The sequence below is a fragment of the Buteo buteo genome, chromosome 3 (genome assembly GCF_964188355.1).
Source record: "Buteo buteo chromosome 3, bButBut1.hap1.1, whole genome shotgun sequence".
Taxonomy (NCBI): Eukaryota; Metazoa; Chordata; class Aves; order Accipitriformes; family Accipitridae; genus Buteo; species Buteo buteo.
This window is the reverse complement of record NC_134173.1, coordinates 38,692,425-38,718,401: the sequence shown is the minus strand read 5'-3', so window position 1 is coordinate 38,718,401 and position 25,977 is coordinate 38,692,425. Positions and strand designations below refer to the sequence as shown.

General features: G+C 36.3%; 1 protein-coding gene across 6 annotated transcripts in view; it reads left to right on the top strand.

Annotated features, from left to right (window-relative positions):
* The window catches only part of ASPH (aspartate beta-hydroxylase), a 121,137-nt gene that overhangs the window by 61,974 nt on the left and 33,186 nt on the right, over window positions 1-25,977 (top strand). For all 6 annotated transcript variants that reach the window (XM_075023353.1, XM_075023349.1, XM_075023348.1 and 3 more), the window contains 5 exons: window positions 5,271-5,312; window positions 18,342-18,430; window positions 20,554-20,640; window positions 23,565-23,715; window positions 24,795-24,931. In XM_075023353.1, coding sequence (XP_074879454.1) covers window positions 5,271-5,312; window positions 18,342-18,430; window positions 20,554-20,640; window positions 23,565-23,715; window positions 24,795-24,931 — 506 coding nt within the window. The remainder of the gene's footprint in view (window positions 1-5,270; window positions 5,313-18,341; window positions 18,431-20,553; window positions 20,641-23,564; window positions 23,716-24,794; window positions 24,932-25,977) is intronic.

The window sequence follows — 25,977 nt, the reverse complement described above, 5'->3', positions numbered from 1 at the left end:
TAAGATATTGTAAATGGGTTGTAGCCAACTGTCATTTTAGTAAGATTTTTTTAACACTAGGATGTTTAATTTACATTCCTGTCTCTTTGTTTTTTTTTCTTGGTCAAGTTTAGTGAATTCATTATTTTTCTTCTGTGTTTGTGACAGAGTTGCAACTTTGAGCTGCATTTCATATGTGCTGTTCAAACAATTGTTAATATTCTATTTATAACGTAGCAGCAAGTACATTTTTTCAGATTTTAATATATATCTTTTGTTGTGGATTCATACAGTATGTACAGAGCAGTTTGGTCAAATGAAACGTATAATATTATGAATTTTTAAATGTTTTATAACTGCTGATATAGCATACAGCCTAACTGCATTTTATTGAAAACACTAATCAGGCGCACACTATGCTGTGAAGTTTGACTTCTATCTCTTTGCACTGATGTTATGTCAACAGTTACACTACATGAATTTCAGGTGATTTTTAAAATAGTCTAACAAGGTACAAAATGTTTATGTTTAATTCATACTAGTAAAAGGGCAGATTACTTTTTTCAGAAACCCTTTATGTGTGAATTAGAACTTTTTATTTAAGTACATTTGATTTGTAAAGCAAAAATATCTAGAAACTATGTAATAGCCTGGCAGGAGTCAGTGTAGATTGCAACAAAACTGAGTTGCTGGAATCGGGTTGAGTTCAGTGAAATTCTTCTGTTTTGCCCACCAACCTAATGATCTCAAAGCTGGATTTAGTAAGCTTTATATTCAGTGAAGTATTTAAAAAGTCAAATTTGCCTAAATACTTGGCTTGTAAATTTTATTTAAAGAAAAAAAAAAGAAAAAAGCTTTGGAAATTCAACCTCAAGAAAAATAGGATATCAAAATTTAAGACCTACAATCGTTAATGCTCTTGTAAATGGTACGTCTGAAATTTAGACTTCAAGTGATTCAGAATTTTAATATAACAGGTGTACTTTTTACCTGTTCTGTGCTGCTGTTCCACAATTACGAAGACATATTTTATTCTTTGGCATTTTGCATGTGTTACTTTTTGGCTCAGGAATAATTGCTGTGATTTTAGGAAATTGCCAAGGCTGATACAGGAGCTTAGAAGAAATAAAATAAGATAAATTTTTAAGAAGAGAAATCAATTTGGTAACCTGAACAGTGGTTGCCTTTTGGTTGACTGGGAGATTTTAAATTTCTATAACACTGTTTTCAAGTCAGGTTTTTACTTGCTTACATTTACAGTGAAAGGGGCTTCATATATGCTTGCCTTTTTTTGTTTGGGATTTCAGTAAGACTCCACATCAGTGAGTGTTACATCTGATCAACAAACACAGATGTCCCAAAGTCATTTCTTTAGACTTTTCAGGAAAGCAATAATATTATTAGACTGTGATGTGGTTTGGGATGGGATATTCTGGTAAAATTACCTGTGATTGTGAATTGCAGAGCAATAATTTTTACAAAGCCATATTTTGTGAAGAAGCTTGGGAATAATTTAGAATGGTGAATGGATTACTTTTTATATAACAGTGGCAGCCTATTTGTAGAATTATGGGACTGTGAGAGTATATTATGCTGTGATCAAATTTTAAGTATTTTGTAACTGGGTATGTGATTTTATGTGCTTCATGTTTACAAAAATATGCCAAGCTGAGCAAGGACAAGCAGACTATTAAAAAAATGTATATTTAATCTGTTTTAATGTTTGGCTGCAATAAAACACAGAAGAATATCTTTGTCTTTCTAGTGTCATTATTTTTTCCAAAACGTGGTAGATATTAACTGTGGGGAAAAATATTTGCCTCAGTTACTAAGTGATATTATTTTTTAAAGTAATAATTTTGAAAGTTTATATTTGGAAGAATTATTTACAAGGAGGAAGAAATATAGCAAGTAGAAGTAATTTTTATTCCTGGATGGTATTATGAGAAAGAAATGGGTATTACTCAGGTCTGCATCTTCTATAATTGTGTTGTGTTTCTTCTTTTGGAGTATTAGCTATTCTGTAGCTAGTTTGGCCTGAATTTTGCCCATGATACATTATTTCTATTTGTAACTTAAAATGGATGAGATAGCATTCTTCAACAAACACGAATGTGTGTGGGAGGTATGATACCTGCCTTTCATAGAGAAATATTCTAGGTTATGGTCCATAGTTTAAATCGGAAATCTAGCAAGGGTGTTGTGTCTGTGCAGTTCTGTTTGAGAAGAAAAATCTTTCTTGACCTTTTCAGTTTTCAAACACCTCTATTTTTTTATGATGAAATATTGCTGAATAAAGAAGTGTAGTTTAAGAAAAAGTCAAAAGATTACATCTTTCTTTATATTTTCACATTGCTACATTGCTTCTTGCTATATCTCAGTGAATCTAAGAAAGCTTGGATTCAGTGGCTTTTTTGGAAATCACAGGAAGAAATACCAATAAGGAAAGCAAAGTTTAAATAAGAGAAGGATACTAAAGTTTTATTTTAATATTGAAAATTTACTACAATTTTAATTGACTTTTTCACGTTCTCAGTAATTGAAAAGGTAAATCGTGACACTTCTTTCTAAGAAGTAAAGAAAACAGATAAGAGTGAACATAGGAAAGATACTGAAAAATGTCATTTTTTTCTGAATATCATTGTGTGATTTTTTAAGTGTGTCAAAAATTATGTATATGTAGATAACAAATTGTACTGTACATTTGTAGTGTTGATTGGGATTCATGTAAAATCTACAGGGTCTGAAATACATTTCAATTGTGACTTGGGTCATTGTCACATACACTCACAAATATTTAGGCATAATGTAATATGAAAAAAAATTTATTCTTTCTATTAGAAACTTTCTTGGGGATACTTGGTGCATACATCACACAGTGATAGCAGTCTTAGCCTGTGGAGATTGGTTTAAACAGTTTTGTCTATGATTTTTTATCTAGATTTGTTTTGCTGGAAACAGAGAAATTGAGTAAAGGATGAGAGTGGTTTGAAGAGCTAAGAAAATTTTTTGTTTGAGCTATATTTGGGTTAAGTTGATGACAAAATTGTCTCAGGAATTACTATCATATCCCTGTCCTTGAGACAGCACACTTTTAAACCTTTGTCAGAAATAGCATAATTGAAACCATTTGCACCATCAAAGTAAGCTAGGGATCAGTGTGCAGGGAACAAAGCAGTATGTGCTGAATATGATGCTGAAGTGAATTCTTAGTTAAGTATGGTGAGAGCTGAGAGGAACAAGATCTTCAGAGCTAAGAAGATCAAGTTTTGATGAATTTCAAAAGCAGCTACCTAGGAGAAGCTGGAGCATTTAAAGATCATTGGAGAGGTTTTGGTGAATTCAGTGGCAGCTAATTTAGCAGAACGCAGGTTGAAAAAGTCTGGGAGAGAATTTGGAGAACTGATCCTAGTACATAAATGGGTATAGACAACTGTATGTTATATGTTGCATGAGCCTCAGTAATAAAGAAATGTTAAGCTGGGCAAGAAATGGGAGATAGGAGCAGGCTTCTGATGAGCTCATACCTTGTTCTTCCTGTGATGGAAAAGAAGTTGCAGAAATAACATGAATGTCCAAGACGGGTGGAAGAGGGTCACTGAATGACCTAGAGGGAATTCGAGACAAGGAGTCAGGTGAGAATATCAGAGTTGCTGATAAGGGAAAAGATACAGGGAAAATGGGTGGCTAAGTAGCATGCTGTATCATGGGATGTAGCATGATGTATCATGCAGGACTCGTTTACTGTCCTTTAATGAGTTGTTCATGTGCTTTGAGTTGGTAAAAATAGCAGAAATATAAGTATATAAACTATTCTGTGTCACATCTGGAGCTGCTTTTATTGCTTTTTTTAAAATACAGTATTTCTGATGACATACAAATAGATGTGACCATTTTATTTATTGTGTGGTATGTGAAAAAAACCAAACCAAACCAAAAAAGCTAGCATTTTAGCAAGTACTGAACAATGCTTTCATTAATACACTGTTACAGTAATAATATTCCTTCTCCAAGTTATCCCATAGTATGTAACTGACTCTATAGATCTTGTTGTCATTCCTTTCCATTTACTTGACAATCTGAATTTTATGATGTAATTGAAGAGGTGAATGACTTTCAATGTGACCATATTTATTTAATTTACCATATCATAATCAAGTTAATAGTCATTCTGCTTTGTGCTGCATATAAAAATCAGAGTCGTACTTTCTGAACATTCAGTAGTAGCAGTTGACAGCTTGTAGTAAAGGGTGAAATTAGAATGTGAAATAGTTTGATTTTATGTGTGTCCATAACCCAGTTTCTCCATGAGAAAAGAAATGTTTTTCAGCATGGTGTATTTTATTCACAATGTAATGCTTCTGAGCAGTCAGTTTAAAAAAATGTGAAGATGGAGTATTCTGACAAGATGTCTGTAATTGACTTAGAAATTGTTTTTTGTATGTATAAGTATACCTGAAAATTAAAGAGTATATGTTGGAGGGGAAAATAACTGTAACTGAAAAGCTAACTGATCTCTCTTCTTAGTATTCTCTATTAAGTTTACTGGGAAGACATACTGGAAGCTTATTGGGACAAAACGGGAAACAGAATAATAATGTTAGAATTGTGAGGCAAGATGCTTTAAATGCTATAGAGTAGAGCAGGATCAAAAAGTGTTTATAAAGGAGAAAAGGAGGAGCGGATAAGCCTGTCTCTGTATGTGCCACCTTCAGGATATACACATACATGATTTTGGTACAGTATGTAGTCTGTCTTTTGCTACAGACTGTCTTGTGTTTAGTTAACATTTACCTGTGCATTCAGATGTTTACTAAACACCTGGGTTAAATTATTTTAAAAGTTGAAGTAAGACAAAAGCTTCCAAGTGCTCAAGCCACTTCTGAGACCTAGGTTCCCAATTGATTTTCATGGTTTTTGGATTTTAATCAAATATATATATTAAGCTAGTATTCCCAAGAGTTTTTAATTAGTGAACAGGTTTTTTTCTAGCAAAATAGCTTGCATCATGTGTATCACCAAAATCTACCAAATATCAAAAGGGGGAAGTTTATGAAATATTTTGTGACAGAAGCAATAATGTAATATTTGAGGTATCTGCAGAGAAAGACCTTTTATGTAACTATATAGTTCAGACAGTAATCTATGGTTACCTTAAAAACTAAATATGAAACAAAAAAGTCCTATTAGCCCAATTATATTGAGTATAAGCTGTAATTTTCTTGTATCTTTCTTATCATAAACTGTTACCATAAATGTATTTCAGTGAAATTATATTTTTACTATTCTAGGGAAAAGTGAAAAAGAAACTGAACAAGACAAAACAGAAAAAGGTAAGTCTGAAAGTAACATTCTGTTCTTCTGAAATTCAAAAGCATGCTTTCTGGGAGGACCGATTTGAACCGGATTAAATAGTAGTGAAGCTTGGCTCCTGTACATCTTATGTAGGTACACTCTGGATGTTTATTCAGTTCCAGTTTATCTGCTTTTGTGAGTAAACGCACAGTTGTTTCCAAAGCTGACATCAATGTATTCCCCTCTTACGTTGTCACAGGCTGCTGTTAAAAACTTCTGCCGTTTCAGGAGTAAAATGTTTAGTGTTGTACTCCTAGTTTAGGACTCTGGAGGTCACAGCTTCACCAGGCTCCTCTGGGCGAGAGGCAACCTGGGCTGTGCGGCCCCAAAAGCCGGGTTCCGTACTGCCCCAAAAGCCGGGTTCCGTACTGCCTGCTGTCCGAAGGCTGGAGAGGCAGGTGGCACTAGAATCAGTCCTTGTGCAGTGAGGGTGTACGTCTGGCTTAGTTTAGGTGAGAACAGGCAGAGGCAGGTTTGGTGGAAAAGCGAGGTTTTGCGAAGGGCACCGTGAATCTGTTCTCCCTACGATGACACTGGTGCTGGCCCCGTGCGTTCCCTATCCCTGCAGGAAGCTTGCACAACCTCCCTCGCTGGGATCACGGTTTGTACCTGACCCTCCCTACACTAGTACAGCTGGCAATGCGCAAGAACCTCGGGGCCTGTGCCCTGCATCCTTTTCACTCGGGGACGGCCTACTGAGTGGTGCCTGCTCTAAGTAGCTCCAGCGCTGCTTCTAGGCGGAGGAACAGGGATTCAGTGACTGCTGGTGTCTGCTGCTCCTTTTTCATTCTCTGCTTCCATTTTTCTATGTGGCTGTTATTTTATATTTGAGTACATAGCAATGCCACTTTTGTGATATTTTGGTAAGGTTTATTGGGTTTGGTTTTGTGTATTTGTATTTTAAATATAAGTTTCCACAACTGGCAGACTTTAAACATTTTATTCAAGTATTCAATATGTCAAATGTAAGCATTACATTTTAAAAGTAAACATACCATTAGCCAGTTTACTTGGAAAGCAAGGCAATTATATCCACATTTCCATTTATAAAAGGATAGATTTGGCAGGAGATACCTTACTGCACTGGGCTTACATACTTGATAGTAGTAAAACCCACCATTATGCACTACTAGTTTTATTGACCTGTTAGAACAGTAGAATAAAATGACATACAGTAGCTGTCCAGTATGGGTAAAAAGCATTCACAGGTAAAAATACTAGCTTGTGTAAGAAAATGAAAATGTACAGAATTACTATTATGCAGCTTTATTAATCAGAACTTGTAAGAGAATGTTATGGCTTGAAAGTATGACAAGGTGGAGCCACTTTCCTTTTGCACCCAAAGTGCTGTGTGGCTTTGTTCCATTTTAAACACTGAGCAACTAAATAAATGCTCCTGCTGAGTGCTGCCATTGCAGACTATAGGATTTCTGTAAGTTGGAAAAAGGGCTGGGTTTGTTTTCCAGGTTAAATTGATAAAATTTTGCATCCTACAGGGAAAAACAACCCTGCAGTTTTTATGAAATTTGTTTATAGCTAAACTGCTTGTGTGGTTTTCAGACAAGTTGGATTTTGTTGAAATATTTTAAGTTTTCACAGTTTGAACTGTGTAAGTTCTCACTTTCAATAAAAGTGTCTAGCTATAGATATTCTAGTCATAGAAGGTGGCTCGAAGTACTATTGAATTGGTTTATTTTAAATTACCCTGATAAGATGCAGGAATAAATTGAAGAGAGTTGTATTTAAAAAAATACTGTACTGTGGCTGTCTGGGATATGTAGAAAACTCAGAAATCTAAGGAGTTGGGAATTTGAAAATTCATGTTTGGCTTGGGTTTAGGGATTGCATATGGTTCTGACAGCGCACAGAGATGTATGTGCAAGTCTGCATTTTTTTAATTTTTTTTTTTAGATATTTCAACATACAAGCCCTGAAACACAGTTTTCTGTGCAGAAACTAGTTACAGCTTTGAGTGGATCTTACAACATTAACATTTTTCACAGCTGCAGTCTTCATAGTACTTTGTTAACAAAATGTCTTAATAATTCTGTAAATGTCAGTTTTTTAATAATATTTCATTGTTTATTAAAAGTCTCACTGAAATGTCTTCTGTATTAAAAGAAACTCCTCCAGAAACTCTTCTAAAGAAACAAAAACTAAACAAAACTTGTTTGTAGTGTACTATTACTTCAAGTTTTCTCTGTTATTTTTAATTGAGAAGGAGTCTTTATCTTCTTAAGAATGTGATCAGACTTTATACTTGCAGAAGTAATTTAAATGGGATGGATGTTTCAGCTGAATCTGAGAAATAATTCTTTTAAAATGTTTCACAGGTATTACAATCCAGGGCATAAATACCACATCCATAAGACTTCTTTCCATATAAGGTGGTTTTAGTTGGTTTTGATCACAGGCTAACAAAATCTAAATTCAAGTAAGGAGTTTCATTTTTCTACTTTGGCTTATATTGGCATATATTGAATATTCATTTATATTGGTGAAGAATGGATATAAAAACTGGAACAATCATTTTCTGCAGTGACCGTGTTTCTTTCATACACTGAACATCAGCAACATTGCAATAATAATTTTTCACTTTTCAAAACTGATAAAACATGAAAGTGAAAATGCTATTTGGTTGGAGCACTCAGTTGTGTTGCATCAGGGACAGAGGTATACATAAGCCAGGCTTAGGACAATGTTGTTCCACAAGTGGCCCTGAAGTGTCATTCTGATACCAGGGTCAGCATTCACCTTGGTTTACTCAAGGTATTTACCTTTGAATAGGATATGTAGGATTCCATTGCAGTACCAGCAGAGATATAAACTGTATAACCTGTGGTGGCTAAAGTGCTGTTCTTCTAGCTAAATGTAGGTTTTTGCTGCAGGGTGAGATGAGTTGTCCCCTAAACTCCATTGAGAACCTTAACCAGAGCCCCACTGGCTGTAGGAAGAGCTTACGAGCTTAGCTCACCTCCAGCATTGTCACCTCACGTTAAGTGGGCTGAGTTCCACCCTTGCAAGCTCTACTTTTAAGGGTATACATACTGCCTATTGATTTACTTACATACTAAATTGTAGCCGGCATCACATATGAGCTGTGGGCAGAATGACCAATGTTGTACATCATAGAAGTGTAGTTCTCAAAGTCCAAAACTGCTGCATAACACCATGCTGAACTGAAAGTATAGAACATTAGAATATTAGTGTGTATATTTGTACAGAAAGCCGATGAAGAAATTTATTTCTGGTCTTGTCAAAGGGTTGCTTGATTCTAGCCTTTGAATGAAGCCGAAAGACTTCGTGATGAAAGGGAGAGGTGAATGATGGAAATACATGCCAGAAATAAAATTATCATTCTGCAGTTGTTTCTTATGAGCAACATCTAACCAACCAACAGTAATTTCAGACAGAAAAACCTGTAAAATACTTTTTACTGCAAGGGAAATTGTTCTGGAATAACTGCAGCTAAAGTTTTATTACAGTCATTAGATTCCACAGCTTTATTAGTGCCTAAAATGCCTCAGTTTTTATTATCTGATTGCTTCCCCAGATAAGTTGATTATAGAGGTTTTGCCTGTTCTACCAGTACAGTTTAGAAAGATCTTTTAATTATTGTAGTGCTACTGGCTTTAAATTGTCTAGATGCAGTTACTTGTTTTTATACCTTCTAAGTTATCATTTGTAGAAGCCCATAAAACAAGAGGATCACCTATGCTATCTGTATCTCACCTAATGAGCTTCCTAAACAACAGGACAATGACAGGAGTTTTTCATCATCATCAAATTCTCATTTGAGCGCCCAGTGAGAGGCAACACAATTTCAAAAACTAATTTGGGTAATGATATGGGCCTCGTATGAGGAGGGAGGACAATTACTTGAGCAAATTTTGAATTCCAGGTAAAAGTAGTTGGTTTAGTAATACATATGTATGTTTTTCAGCCCGTAACTGAAACTTTGAAACTTGGACTGGAAAGGTCGGAGTATTTGAGAGAGGGGGTGGTGGGAATTAGTAAAACAGAAGGTCACAAAATTAATTAGAAAACTTTTACAGACCATGATTGTCAGTATCTACTTATCATTGTCTTTTAAGGTGCCCATCCGCAAGTTGCCAAGAGCAATACTACTGAATTTGTATCGCAGCAGGGATAGGAGGGTATTTAGAAAATAAAGCGTATGGCTCTCCTGGAAATTGCTTCTTTAGATTTTGACAGTTTAAGATGGAGAACTGGCAGGATGAGCCTTTTCTGCTAGTGACTATGAGACTGTGTCACATGAGAAGGTTTTTATTTCAGATTAGGTTTAGAGATGGCACCCCCCACTTGTCTATTTTTGTCAACGTGGGAGAAAAATAAGGTGATATCATTACATAGTTATAACCTCTACAGCTATATACTTACGGCTTTTATTTAAACTTTGTTCAAAACTTAAATAAAACTTACCTGCTAGTGTTAAGCACAACGTAGAGTCAGTGCAGCAGGATTGTTCCAGTGTAGTTTTCAATTAAAAAACTGGGGACCATGTGTCCTCAAGGTGGCTGTGAAGACCATAGTTTGTCTTGAATCCTTATGCCTTATGAAGTAATTAACTAAAAGCCAGAGCCCTAGCTGCTTTCTGTTTTATGTGCCAGTAGTAGCAGATGCAAGATAGAGGAAGCCACTGGGAATGCTCCCTTAACATTACAATGACAATAGGAATAAATAAATAAATAATCTAATGACAAGAACTAAACCCCACTTATGAGGTGGTTTGTTAGATAGGAAGCAATGTCTGTGTATCCTCATGTTCGCTTCCCGCGCCCTCGGAGAGATGGAGACATTATCGGCTCGCCATTTCTGAGGAAATAAATATTTCATTAGAAGACACGTTTAACAAGAAATACTCATGCTAATAGTGTAATATGGACTCTCGTAATTACAGAGGAGGCAAATGCCCCTCTCCATTGACTATGAATCCTACAGCATTAGTTTCCGAACATTTTAAAGCAAGGCAGTTTAGCCTATGTGGAAGGCACCCTTCCTCCCAGACCTCCAAGTTAGAGCAACCAGGATGTCAGTCATCACTATCATTGCGCAGGAGAGGTCCAAGGTGCCAGCTCCAGTGCAGCAGGTAAGCCTGCCCTCCCACTCCACCACTTTTCCTAGGCTCCAAACATAAGAAAGAGAGCAGAGGACTTAGGAAAGGGAATAGGAGGAAGAGGAGAAAAGGGCAGCAAGAATGAGGGGAACACTGCCTGAGCTAATCCCAGTTGAGATTTCTTCCTGGCCACAGTTGCACGTCGGCTAACAAGCTCTCTGTTTGTGGTGTCCTTCCACCTGACATGTCTATTGTGTCAGGATAAAATCACAAAATTGTAGAATATCTGCTCCCAACTTTTTACAAGGCGCAGGACTAAGAGAGTATTTGCGTTAAGTGTATGAAAGTGCATTCGGGTTTTTAGAGATAAACACTAATTGTCCTGGGATTTTTAATAGCAGCATGATGTTATCTCCCTCTTACTTTGCTCAGGAACAAAAATGTACATGTATCCTTTGATCAGAGGCTCAGAGTATGTCAGCAAGGACAGACCAATTCATGCTATGTGTTGTGCTAAACGTACCCTGTCCTTTAAGTGATCTTTTCAGAAAACAACTAGTGAAGTCTTTACAGTGTAGACAATATCGGAGACCCACTTAAAAGTAACTTGCTATTTGTTAAGATGCCAAGTGCATGGTGTATCTTTCGGATAAAAAAAGCATATTAATCATGAAAGATAATTACGCTAGTGTTCCATATTTTTGTCCAGTTCTGGCTAATGAAGTATTAACTGTTTTGAGATATCAGGCTGATGTCTAATCAGGCAGGTCAGCAGTGTCTGATCTTTTAGGAGAATAAGGTTTTCCTTAGCCTGGCTGATGTTTTGTAGTTCAGATGAAAATGTGAAATGGAGAGCTGACTTACCTGCCCCCTCTTCTGTGGAGGCTACAGAGGATTCATTTGCTCCATTACAGAGGTATTATCACTAGTTATTTCTGATATAATATTTCTACCAGTTTGTTCTGGATTGCTTTGGACTTATAGTCAGATGTAATCAATTCTTTGCCATGTACTAGTCATCGCTTTTTTTTCCATATGGTTTTTTCCTTGTTACTTTGTGTAATTGGTTTGGATGCACTTACTGCATTAACATAATTGGCTTACTTGGCATGTTACACCAATTTCAAGCCTTGTGTTCTGCTCAGTTATACAGGACCATACAGACATTTGATCATTTGAGGATATTTGTCTAGAAATTCTAGAAAAGTTTCATTCCTTGGTTGTTATTTCTTTGGGCAGCTTTTTGCATTAAAAGTTGTAAAGTATCAATAAATTATATTTGCATTATAATTCTGTGAATAAAATCCACAAAGAAGTTGCAAAATTTTTTGCCTGATGCTGTTTGTCTGGACAGTTACTTAAGAGAAAAAGGCAGATCTGCTTCAGATGAAGATTTACAGAACTTTATTTTTTTAATATTACCAGCCTTTTGTTTTTACAGAAAAAGCTAATAATAGCACTGGTAATTATCACAAGGCACTGGTTTTAATCACTTGTAGTTTTTCTGAAATTACACCACTTAGATGAAATTTTGCTTTAGGAAAACTCATTTTGGAAATGCCTTTCTAAAAATTGATTTTGGAAGGTTTCAAGAAAGATTCAGTAGCTCACAAGATGTACTTTGCACTGATTTCTTTGATTATTTTTTTCCAGTGTTTAAATGAAAAAAAGAAAAAGCTTTTATTGCAAACTTACTGTATATTTTTTCCTCTGCAAGAGCATGTAGTATTAACAGCTACAAAATATTAGTTCACACATGCACATGCTGGCTAATAATCAGTGGAGAGATGTTTGAGTTTGGCCACTAAATTTCATTATCCGTCCCCTGCCCAGTCCCTGTTTGCTACTGTATCTCCACTTGTCTCAAAGCGGGTGGCATATTCTGGTCCAGATCTTTAGACCTGAGCAGGGTTTCCTCTGATGCTATTCCTTCACTGCTCTGAAGCTTTCTGTGAGATCAGATCCTGAAAGGAAGGCATGAGCCATTTCCTGAGTCCTTCAGTGTTCACGCTACTGGCTTCCAAACAGCCTGCGGGAGTACGAGTCATCAACTAACAGTAATGTCAGGGAGTGAGGAGAACAACCTGAGTGGGACTCGGTTCCAGATCAAGACACGTGCATGTGGCTGCATGTGCTGGTGCGGTGTCCAAACTGCGTTATATACAGCGGCCGTCTATACAGTCAGTGGAGCCTTCAGCTAACCACCGAGTAGGTGTTTAGTTTGTGCTGAACTCACTTTTTAGGCTCCATTGACTGTAATGACTAGATTTCTGAAGATTACAGTAGGGTTTAGGTGTCTACATAGAGAAACCTACATTTAGTTGTCTTAATTTTAAGTTGTCACTGCACTGGTGACATTTTCAAGTGATGACTGAATGAACTTCTAGCTAGAGAGCAAAGAGCTATGCCATGAGGTACTGCTGCTGAGGCAAGTAGTTGTATTGCTTCTTGCTCAGGCTGTGATAACATGCAGGTAATTATCACAGTGCTGCATCATGTGTAGAAGTAGGTGAAGTGTTTCTTGCAAAGGGATACTTATGCTCCGTTAGCACCATTTGGTATGGGGCACATGTAATTATGTGACAGCAGAGAAGCTTTGTCACTTGCATTCATCTTTCCTTGAGTCACTTTCATGACTGCTTATGGTCCTAATCATTTTCTGAAGTATGCAGCAGAGATGGAGAGTAGCAGTAGAGTAGATGGTCAGTAACAGGGATTTGGGGCAAGGGAGTTTAGGGGAAAAGATCCTTGAAGAAGGGCATGAGCAGCAAGTGTGTGGAAGATGACAGATATCTAAGAACCAGTTGGGGATAAATAGGGAGAGCTGGACCAAGGAACAGATTATGAGCAAGGGAAGAAATGTGGTAGGCCATCGAGGTTGAGAAGGGAAGAGGTTGGAGAAGAGGATGACAGAAGGAAAGAGAAGGGAGATGACCAGAAGCTTAGTGGTTTAGTAAAAACTACAGAACATAAAAGCATGATTGTTAGATCAGATAATATGCAACTGATCAGTTTATTTTTGAACTTCAATATTCTGTTGCTGGCATAGGGCTAGTAGGAGTCTCCATCACATTGATGACTGGCACAGCGAGCTTCTGGGGGAATTTCTTTAAGTAACAAATGAGAAAATGGAAGTTCCCTGTGTAACTATAGTCTTGGCACTAAATTGCATTGACATATAGCAGTATATTACAGGAATTGTAGAAAATAAGACTACATAGGACACTGAAGCTTTGTCTAGTCTGTTGACCAAAGGCTTTACCAGCTGTGTGCATTGTTCCTGGCAGGTGCTTGTACAACTTGTTCTTACAAATTCCCAGTAATTAGAATTCCACCAACTATCCTCAGCAATGTTCTGTGCTTGCTCAGAGATACTAGTTCCAGACATTCAAGTCAAATTTTCTGCTGTAGCAATTTTAAGCCTTTTATTCCTTGTCCTGACTATGGTGATATAGAAAATAATTTATTCTTTTCATGTCTGTAGCCACTTCTTACAAAGTGGTATGTACCCCTCTTCCAGTAGCAAACTCTTTACCACTACCTTTTTGCCCTTTGTTCTTGCTTGTTCAGATGTAAATGTTGCCCCCACCCACTCCCCGCGCAATTAAAGACAAAATATTTTTAAAACATTCTTCAAAAGTAAGTGATTCAATCACCTTTAACAATTTGGTTACTTTTACTTATTTTTCATGTGATGCTCTTGTGGTCTAAAGAGTATCTAGCAGTGTATTCATTATTTTTCAAAAGGTATTTCTTTGTCCTTTGTAGAAGAGACTATTACTGCTTTTGGTGATGACAAGGTGCCTTTCAACATAAAAACATAAAATATGCCTGGTATTTTAGTTTTCATATGCCAAAATAGGTATATAAAATAGCTATTACATCATTTTTCATTGGATGACACTGCAGGCTATTAAGTTTACTGCACATTTAATACATTACCACTTCCAAAATATTTTCCTTCTTGGTTTGTTTTTTTTTTTTTCTTCTGTATCTTAATACAGAAGAGAAATATGAGATTGCGTGTCGTCACTGGCCATTGTTTATTCTACAACAGAAAGAACCAGCATGGAGTTTCATATAAGACTTCTTCCTAGCTTGCTGCTTTGACAGCGAAAACTGTTTTCTCTGAGGGACTCTTCAGCAGTCCTATGACAGCAATCCTAATAGAAAGCCTATCCTTACATCTAAGGCCATTATTGAAATTTCTAAGTATTATTCTTGCAAGACCATAGTATGATATATAAAAGAATTACCACCATTTTAATGCTCAACCAGATTTGGACCACAAATCATCCTAGCAGTTGTGTGATCATGCATTACTTCAGCTACATGGTGAAATCTGTAAGTCAGTGAAAAAAAATTACGTGCTTTTTTCCCCCTGAAAACAGATAAGTTAACTTCTTTGTAACACTGAATTTAATATATTGGGTCACATCTGCTAAAAGATTATTACACTAGAAGAAAGCAATGGATAATTTATTAAAATACCCCTGCAGGGAGATAGCAGGCTATCTGGTTAATATAGAGGAATGCTTGATGGTTACACTGAAAGCTCCCTGGTGAATCCTTTAACATAGGACTAGAATGGGAGATGAAAATGATTGCTTGTTATATACTGTTTACTGTGTTATATTGGTGCCTAGCAGCTGAATAATATTTCTGTTAACAGCTCCTTTCCAGCTTTTCATATTGATCTCCTGCTGGTCTAGAGCTGATGTATAATTGTACTGAAAATGAGAAGATAATACTTTTTTGTAATGGAGGGTAGCAAAAAGGTTCTTCCAACACATCACCAATGTCAGATATGAGGGGAAAGTTGTGATATCTTTGTGCCACAGACTTGTAAGATTTTCATTCACTTTTTCTTCTGAGCTGTTTCTGTCTCATCTCCTTGTAAACTTAAAGGAATTGTGGAAACAGTGTCCCACAGGCAATAAGAGTTTCTTGGTGGGTGGGAAAGTTTCTTTCCTTTGCCTCGAAGGAACCTCGCTGTTGCCATGCTTACTGAGTTTGAGAAGGACCAAATGACTCTGTCTTCCCATGAATACTGTAAGTTAGAAAGCTGACAAATAGCTGTCCTCCCTTACTGAATACACAGTTTCTGTGTAACTGGCCAGTCTTGGATACAGATTTTCATTCATGCTGTAAAAGCTGAGAAGACGTTTTAGTTGTGGTTTACATCATTTCTTGTATGTATGGCCTCCTACTTGGAGAACAGTAACAAGCCAAGTGTTTGGTGGTGATGTCCAGCTGGAAGCTCCCCAGATCATGTACCCAGAGGAACTGACATGCCTCAGTTTTCTTGCTAACAACAAATGACGGTTTCACGTAGCAGCTGTGAGCTCAACCAACCTAAAAAGTCCTCAGGGACACTTGCTTTTATTGGCTCCTTGGGCTGATGCTTCTGGGTTCTTCCACACCTGCTGTTGAGCAAGCTGGGACTTAGAAATAGCAATGATTTCTTGAAAAACTGAGCTGGTGTATTTTTAGACAAGAAAAATAAACCACAAAATCCAACAAACCTTTTGCATGTTATGGATTGGTCTTTTTCAGGCCCAGTGACGTTATGTCAGAAACTTCTGACCATACCTGTTAGTCACCGTGGACTAAAGGTGTGGGGTGGAGGGATCATTGCTTTCATGATGAGAGCTGGTTCTCTGAGTTTTGCTGGATTCAAGGGGTATGAACACTTGGAACAGAGCCAGTGCTGTGCTACTTAATCATTATCATCATTAACTGCATGAAAATGCAGTAAAGACATTGCTTTCTTATGAAATGGATAATATTCAATTAAGACGTAGCAAGACTGGAATTGGCCACAGATTGAAATACATTTCTACTGTATTATCTATGGGGAATGAACAAAAGACATGAAAACCATCCATACTATTATATTAGGGAAAAAAAAAAAACCACCAAAACAAAGCATCTCTTTGGTGAGTTCAGTTCCATGATAACTGCATTCCTTAAATGCATTATTGTGTGCTTGAGTATAAATGCATGATTTCAAGTCATAGGGTACAATGAAAACCTAAAGTATTTAGGGGAGCAAAACCAATATGTTAAAGTATGCTATTCGGTGGTTTATCCTGAAAAAGGAGTAAACTCCTGTATGTCAGACAGTTTTTTTCCTTCTTAACTTCTTGGTACCTAATGCCTTAGAAAATTACAGTCGCTTCTCTTATAAGAAGGATCAACAGGGATATAATAATCCTAATGCACTGCTTCTTTAGTACCTTTCCTTTATAGATCTTCATACAATTTTATATTTAAAGCTTCATAAGACCTTTGTGAATAAGTAAATGGAATTTTTTTGTAGGAGAGCTTCAATCCTGCTTAAATTCTATTTTCCCCCTGCCTCTGAAAAGCAGTAGCATCTATTTAACTGTGCATACCAATGCTGCAGAATAGTTTATAAAGGTAATGTAAGAAAAGCTCTCTCCATGCAGAGCTGTCTCAGTTCAGTGTTGAATATGACAGTAAAAATCTTACACAGAAAGAATCAAAAGTAGTCAAGGGTTTTGTTTTTTTTCTCATACAGAAGCAGCTCAGACTCATGAGATCCTCTAATGCTTGGATGGGCTTAGTATTGGTTTAGTATTAACTTAGGCATAGGTCATTTTCTGAGGTTTAATGTAGATGAAGTGATTTGTCTGCCTAAAGCTCTGTGTAGGATCAGAGTCTCAGAAAATATTGTTTAATGAACCATGAGCCCAGCTTCCAGTAGCATGTGGTGGCTCTTGTCATTCCTGACAGTGCACCCGAGGACTTGGGAAGCAGAATAAAACATGGCTAGTTACAATACCTTGTTATCCAAAATACTTGCTACAGCATTGCAGTAGTCTTGTAGTGTTAAGCTGTATGGTGTTTGGGTTTAGCTTTACACCAGTTACAGCATTCCCTGATTAAACTTCTACAAAGGAAATAATAATTTTACTTCTTTTCATGCTATTAATGACTTATTGCCCATAGAGGGGGGGAAAAACAGTAATGCGTAATTTAAGCAAAAATATGTGCTACTAATTACTGATATACATAACTGGTAGTTACTTGTATCAGCCAATACATATTTCCCTTACTTGTGTCAGAAAGGGTGGGGTTTTTCCTAATGAAAAAAAAAAAGCAAAGTTCAGCTATAGCAAATAGGGATAAAAGCAGTTATCTGCTGTCATATCTTTCAGTAGTGTATTTGCATTTTTTTAACGTCTAGTATACTTAATGTAACCAAATAGACATTAAAAGTGAATTGCTATGAAGTAAATAGCCGTTTAAATTGACACAATTTACTTCAATTTGCTTCAAACACAATTTACTTTACACTATTTACTTCAAGGCTGGTTTACTACATACTCCTACTGCTCTGCTACTGTGTGATAGTTTGCTAAGCTGTGGAAACTTGATCACTTAAAGCGGTCTTGATCAGACATTTCCGCGTTGAACCTGTTTTCAGCAGGAAGTTGGACTACATGAGTTTTTGAGTCCCTCCTACCCTGAGTAACTATAATTGCTATCAACTCTTTTAATTGCTTTAGACAAATGAGTAGACATAGATAGGCAAAACTTCAGAAATTACTTACATGTCCTGGTAATGATATTTTTCACAATACCATATAAATGTGGAAAAATAACCATTCTCTTTGTTCTTCCATATCAGTTGAACCGTTTGGAAAAAAATCCTTGACTATGAGATGAAAAATGCTTTATCAAAAACTTGACTGCAAAGTATTCAGTTTGAAGATTGCTTTTCCATACAGGAGTTTGTGATTGTAATAAATAAGAAATTAATTTATTTTCAGTTGAAACTGCCTTATTTGAAAATCATGCACTTTACCAGCACAGTACTAGTCGCTAGTTAAAGGTTACTCCAAACAATTGCTGTGAAATATGAAGGAGGTAATGACCTGTGTGTTTTTTAAATCTCTTCTAGCTAAAAAGAAGAAGAAACCAAAGCTCTTAAACAAGTTTGATAAGACCATTAAAGCTGAACTAGATGCTGCAGAAAAACTACGTAAAAAAGTAAGTTTTGAATGTTTCACTCAGGACTGTAGACAGTGGACAAAAATGAATGAAACAAAAATTAACTTAGAAAAGGGAGAATTACTTTTAGATTGCTTTCTGTGAAATTAACTTTTTAAAATTAAATATTCAGTGCATGTTTGTCCTTCAAGTTTCATTTCTGCTGGATAGTTTATTTTAAATTTTTTGAAGTCATAAGTGTATGTCTGTTCATGTGTGTTTGCTTACCTTTACCCTTGAAAATATTTAGCTTAACTGTTGAATTCCTATCATCAAGAAAACTGCTTAAATTAAGCACACAGAACCAGGTTAGTTCTGTCCTATCACTGTTGTCCATTTGAGTACTGAAGTCAACTATTATCAGAGAACTTAAATAATGTAAGCACGTTAATATGGATCTCTCAGTAAGTGTTCACATGCTTTGTGAGCATTAGATGCAAATCTTTGATGTAGGCTTTGTTTCTGTGGGATTCTGTGTGTGTCCTGTGAGGGTCTCTGCTCCCATACAGCTGCTTAGAGCACAAAGCAGATGTTCCTGCTTCTTACCAGTGGCAGCAAGACCTTAATGTCAGTCAGTCAGTCAATCTTGGTAGTTCTGAATTTAATAACTTGACTATGAAAATCAAACACAAAAAAAAACCCCAAACAACAATAAACAAAAACTCTTCAGTCATCTCCTCTGATAATTTCCAATTTTATTCTTTTATTTGAGTGTTTCAGAAAACAAGACCTTTCCAAGAGATGTCCCTTTTCCAGATGTGAGATTGAATAGTGAAGCAAGACTATGTGACTGTTAGAAATAAGAGACCTTAAATGTTGGATGTAAATCTTGTAAAAATTCTGATATGCCTCACTGACAGTCCTAGCACATGGAGAACAACTGCAGGTCTTTGTTGTACCTGGGTTTTGAGATGGCTGAGCAATGAGATACACTACTTTCAGTACAGTACAATAAAAAACATTATAGTCACTGCAGGTGTGGGATTGTTCTTGATTTTCAGAAGAATGACTGTGCAGTTTTAGCTTTACATTGCCATCTATGCAGCCCCAGAGCTCCTGCAGGTCTATGATGGGCTGAAGGGCTACTACATAGAGAGCTCTAACCTCAGGCTGCCACTGCTGCTGCTCTTCACTAGGAGCCTTGTGTACATGTTAGAATACAAAAATAAAAAGTAATTCCGTGCTTCGTGTTACTGACACAATTAGTTGATCAGAGAAAGGCATAACAGAAACTTTCGATGAGCCTATAGGGTCAGTTGGCTGACTCTTTTTCTGCCTGTGTCTCTTGGTGAGTTGCAGACAATCTGTCTTGCAGGAAGCAGGACAAATTTAGTAACAAATCAGACATATGTAATACTTGAAGATATGAAGACAGTTGTGTATAATAGTCCACTCGTATTTATAAAGCTGTAAGAAGAATTGGAAGGGGCAGCAAGATCTGATGCCAAATTTTGCCAGGCAGTGCTTAGTTCCTATTTAACAGTGCAGCTGGTTCTTCTCAGCTTGCATCCTTACTTGCTAGTCAGCATCAATCATGAGAATACCATAGTTACGTTCAGACTTTGTATGCGACAGGGAAGAGACACAGAGTACATGTGAGGTGTCCTGAGGGACATCGTTATGCAAAACATTTGGAGGAAACAGCCACACACTATGGATAAGTCTACCATATTTCCCCTAGAAAAAACGTAGTTATGGTACTGTTCATCGGGTAAGGTATGCAGAGAGGAAAATTCCACATATGTCCAGAACTTCCTTTCTATTCTGTGTTAGATTCAGTTTGGATTTTGTTATTAGCAATAGAATTCTTACATTTTTATATGGACAGGTTACTGTCACCTCAGCATTTTTTCCAGTCAAGAAAGGGAAAGTGAGTAAAAGAAAAACAGTGTTATTCATTTTAACCAAAGAAAGTAGATAATATTGTTTCATAAATAATGACAACGAATTTCTCTTAAATAAGCAGGCAATCCCAACAAAAATATGAGTGAAAACTGTTGATTCAGTCTGCATTTTTTGTTTTGTTTTTGTTTTTTAATTGGGGAAACTAATGTGTTATTAGGTCATGCATCCTTCAGCATTTTTATTAAATAGAATTGCTGATAAATACCTCTACTTTCCAGGGAAAAGTTGAAGAAGCTCTAAGGGCCTTTGAAGCATTAGTGAATCAATATCCACAAAGTCCTCGAGCAAGATATGGGAAAGCACAGGTACTAAAAGACAAGCCATAAATGTTAAAAAAGATAAAATTAAACCTCTTTTAACAATAGAGTTCTAAACCCCAGTCAGACTTCATTTATAATTTTATGGATGTTTCCTAGGGAAAAAAAGAATTATGTGATCTGTCATATTGTATCTGTTTCAGTCTGTGATCCTTCCCCAATTACTTTTGTCTAACTTTAGTCTAGTGGGAAGTATTGTAAATAACACAAAAATAAGATACATCCTGTAGATCTCATGAAAACTGTCAGACCGGTAAGAGATAAATCTCAACTAATGTCCCAGTGCAGGAACAACAGGCAGAACTTAGCTGTTACACACTGTTTGCTGCAGCTGGTAAATCAACATATCAGTCAGCTCTAGGCTAAATGCTGCTTTTTGCTTAGTGGGAATAGGGAAGGGGATTTGGAGTTTTTATAGAGGGAGTGTTAAAGGATAAAGAACAAAAATTCTTAGGCAAGGAGGCTCAATTAGCTTTTTCTTGTGCAGCGAGTTCTGTTTCAGGTGTTCCCCTCCAAAAAAAAAAAAAAGAAAGTGTCAGAAAATAAGCTCTGCATTCATAATACTTTTGTAGTTTCATAAATAGGAGGATAATCCCACTGCACTAGTTCTAATAAAAGACTGCTTGAACTCATGGTAATCAAGATGAGGAAAGTGAAGCCCTCACTGTAGAAGGGAATTGTGCTGTTACACAATTAATGAGGCACTTGAATTGGAGTCACAACCAGTTTTCACTTGGTTAATAATAGTCATGCTAGAACCAAAGCTGTGCTTATCCAAAAAACTATCACACAAGCACTTGATACATAGTAGACCAAATACTTCAGTGCTTTATGTGAGGAATAGTCTGCTGAACTATTTGCCTTCTTATAGTAGGAGACCACTTTGGTTCATATAGGTGATGGACTTAACTCTGTTAAATTACACCTTTAATATTTACCTTTTTTTTAATGAATCTACTCATTATACCTAAGACAATGTGCTTCCTGCCTCCTCATTAGCTCATTGCTTTTAGGGAGGAGGGCAGATCATTGAAGCCAGCTGTAAATTCATTTCCATTTACAGTAGCCTTTATAGTCTCATACTAGTCTTTTTACTGAACACTCAATATGACCAATGACAATTTTATCGAATCCAGTATGTATAAGTTGAAGCTGTTTGAAGGAATGGGAAAATCATGGGCTTCACTGACAGATGGATTGTTCTGAGGATTTACATTGTAACACAGTATTACTTTTAAATGGGTATTTATACTAACACAACACATTCAAATTTGCTATTGCTCATCACAAACTAAAGGTAAAACTGCAGAAAAGAGTAAGGGTAAAGGCCAGGAATTCACCACAAGAGTGTACTTTTCCATTTCTATGAACCAACATTACATGCTAATTTTGTAGCTTCAGTTTCTAATAAGACATGAGGATTAATTTTCCTGGATCTTTTAATAGCTTTAAAAGGCAACTGTTTTCCCCAAAATTCTGCAGAAGATTTCATAATTAAAGTGTTTTTCAGAAATGTGAGCAATTCTGGATTTGATATCTGAAGCTACACTTAGGCCAGATGAAAAATATTCTACAGAAATCGTTAATCCCTTTAAGGCTGAAAAGAACAGTAGAGAGGTCTTAAACCTCCTTATATGATTTATAGCATCTGTACTGGTGAATTTATGCAGATTTTATGCTGACAATTTTTGTCTCTTCCTTATGTATCTTTTAATTCTTTGCCCTCCAATTCCCTCAAAAAAAGGAAAAACAAATTTCCTAGTGAATGTACAACAGAAAAATAAATTATCGCTTAAAACTGATTCCTGAAGTTATTTCTAAAAACTGGCTGATCAACTGTTTGGCTGAGTAACCATGTTGTTTGGTATTTCCCATACTCAATTTCAAAGTAGCTCAAGGAAAAAAGTAATGGACAGAAGTGAAAAGATTCTAGATATTTACTACAGCATATACAGCTAACACAGTTGAAGCTGTTTCATTTAATGTGTATGATGATACAACAGTGAATATAGATAGACTGATAAGAGCCACTGCACCTGCAGTGCTTGTGATGCACCTGCACCTTGCTCCACTAATTGACTTAAGAAAGAACATAAGCCAATAAAAATAGAAGTATTTGGGAATAATGCGTTAAACACATGACAATGCATGCATTTGTATAAATGATTCAAAGTAATGCTTTAAAAATTCAGCATTTGAGATACAGTATTATTTTTTTTAGCTGTGGAAACAAATTATGAAAATGCCACACCACAAATGAAATCAGTCGTAGCTTCCATTAGCTTCAATGAAGCTGTGCAATTTCACAGTAGACATCTCATATATCCTTTGGTCTGCTCCTGAACTTGATGAACAAATTTAAGTTTTGAGAGTTGTATGGTACATATTCTATCAACATTTGCAAAAGTAAAGCCAATTCCTAATCAGTTTTCTAAGAGTGTAATAAATTTGTGTCAGAATATATGAAAGAAATGTTTGTTGGTGTGTTTTGACCTGTGTATTGCTGCCAGTGTGAGGCTTAGTATACAAATAATCCATAGGCAACAATTTACATTTCTTCTATATTATTAAAACGGATTGCTTAATTTGTTTTCGAAAGCAGAAATTATGACTTCTACAAATACTAACCAAAAATCTGTGTGAATGTATGTTTTAGGTGCAAATTTTCTCATACTTATACTTTCAAACAGTTTGCAGGAAACAAGAATCAACAGTAATTCTAATCTGCCTTACTATAACGCTCAACCAAATAAGTTTTCCATTGTTATGCCAAAATTATATAGATTAAAGATAATTCTAAAATTATTCCCATAGTCTAACAGTTGCGTAGTTTGCCTTTTAAGAAAACAAAGTTATTTTTAAGACTAATGGATTATTACATGTTCTAATAATGATTTTGTGATTCTTTCTAGTCTGAAGATGACTTAGCTGAGAAAATGAGAAGTAATGAGATGCTGCAAAAAGCTATCAACACCTACGATGAGGTGGTTAGTCTGCCAAATGTCCCTTCAGATCTGATAAAACTGAGCTTGAAACGAGAAGCAGACAGGCAACAGTTTCTTGGTAAGGTTTGAGGGCGGTGTAAAAATTGTGAAAGTTGTGTAAGCAAGACTTTCAAAAGATCACTAAGGACTTGAAAGTGCTAATTCCATTGAATTTTTGGTAGGACTTGTGTTCCTAATCTCTTAAATGTTTATGAAAACTATTTTTAAATTCTTCAAAATTTTTCTATGGAACTAGTGTATATAATTGCTTGTGCCTGTAGGCACATGATAATAGTGCCTGTAGGCAACAGTGCACTAGGTGCTATAAGAAGCTATGATGGGTGGTGGTCAAAAATTTTTATTGACAGAAAGAAGAAAATGTTCTTCTTTTTCTACTGAAACTGAGGGAAATCATGAGGAAATTAATGGCATACACAGAGTAAACACACCCAGAATAAACCTTCAGTAAACATAGAGAAGAATTGAATTGAACTTGGGGGTAACATCTGAAAGTTTAGATCTCAATTCTGTGATGTACAAGAAGTGCTAATTAGAATATAAGGCACAGTCAACTTTGGTGGAGAAAAGAGTTCTTTTCCCATGAGTTGGATTTTAATATCAACTTGTTTTGATCTTGCTGTTCCTCAGCAAGACCTCATCTAGGAAGTTGAGGAACGTACTTAATTTTAAGCACGTAAAGCATGATTAATTTCATAATGGAAATATAGTAGAACTATTGCTTAACACTAGAAATGTGTTTAATTACTTAATCAACTAAGACTAAGTTTATTTTATATGTTTACCTAGTTTTGTCGAGCACTTTGACATCTGTGTATGAAAGAGCAGCCCAAAGCTTAAATAATGTTGTTACTGCTACACTGTGAACAGCTCTCCACTAGAGGCTACCATAACACTGCATGATACGCATTCGTAGTATCAGGTTCTCCTGAAATATTCTTTGTATGGCTACACCCCCAGTGACAACCAAGCAGCTGAATATGCTCCTATGTGCACAAGTTTTTTTCAAATTCTGCTTCTTGATTGTTAGTGAAAGTGGAACACCTGGCTCTGATTTGTGTGTTCTTACATGTTGTGTAAACGTCTTACTACTGTTACTCACACCTGGAGTTGTTATTAAGTCTTGTTCAATCAAATTAGGTCGCATGAGGGGTTCCCTGGTTACTCTACAGAAGTTAGTTCATCTGTTTCCCAGTGATACTTCATTCAAGAATGACCTTGGTGTTGGTTACCTCTTGATAGGAGATAACAGCAATGCCAAGAAAGTATATGAAGAGGTAAGTTCCCATTCCAGCCAAGGAAAAATATTATTTGCATTCATATGTTCATTCTAAAGATCGCTTGCTTTTAACTTTTTTAGTTGTTAAACATTTTGCATGTCAGGTTTTGGAGGGTTACTATAGATATGATTTTTTTAAATGGAGTTCTTAATTATCTTCTAATTTTAATTCAGATTTCCTGATACTGTCATGCTAAATGTTTTTCCTCATAGACAGAGAAATGCAGATGTTTTTCATATGCTTAATAATATTTGATTTCTTATACTTTCTGGTAGCCAGGTTTGGAATATATTGACAACACATATAGATGTAGTGCATAGTATAAAAAAAGATGTCTTATCTGCAAGACATGAAAAGCAGAAGTAAGCCTGTTTCTTTACAGGAACACTGTCTCTAACCATGTGATGAAGTAGTTCAGTACTCACACAGCTATTTAACCTTTGGTTTTTTCACTATTTTTGTAGGCAGCCTAAATTCTGGGGTTTTTTCATGATGCTTGTAGTGTGGACAGTTCATTGCATTTATATTCCTACCTTATACTATGGTTATCAGGCTGGGGAAACTTCACTGCCAGGAAGGGCCACTCTGCTCCTGTGATCTAGAAACCCTGTTAACATCTGGAAACTCTCTGACAGATGCAGAGCTTGACATCACTGGTAGAGCACAAGCTGTCAGCACCTGGTCAGAGATGATCTTGTTGATGTTGGCACACTTGTTGCAGTGCTTGTTTGGTACGGGTGTGGTATGGTAGTTGGCTGGTTATGTAGACTGAAGACAACTCAGCATGATTAGTACCAGCTCCTGAGAATAAAGGTTCAGTTTTCCATCCCCCACATCTAGGAGTCTGAGGGGATTCTCATCTCAGGTGGTTTCTCAAAGAGAAGGAGGACATTCAACTGTATGTTTGGAAGCAGGAGCTGAACCCTGATAATACCTTTTTTTTTTTCTCATGCTCCTCTGGTAGTCTCAGATGTTGCCAGAATAATGTTTGCTTTGCTACTTTGGCTACGTTGTAGGTCCCTCCATAAAACATTTCTGTTCAA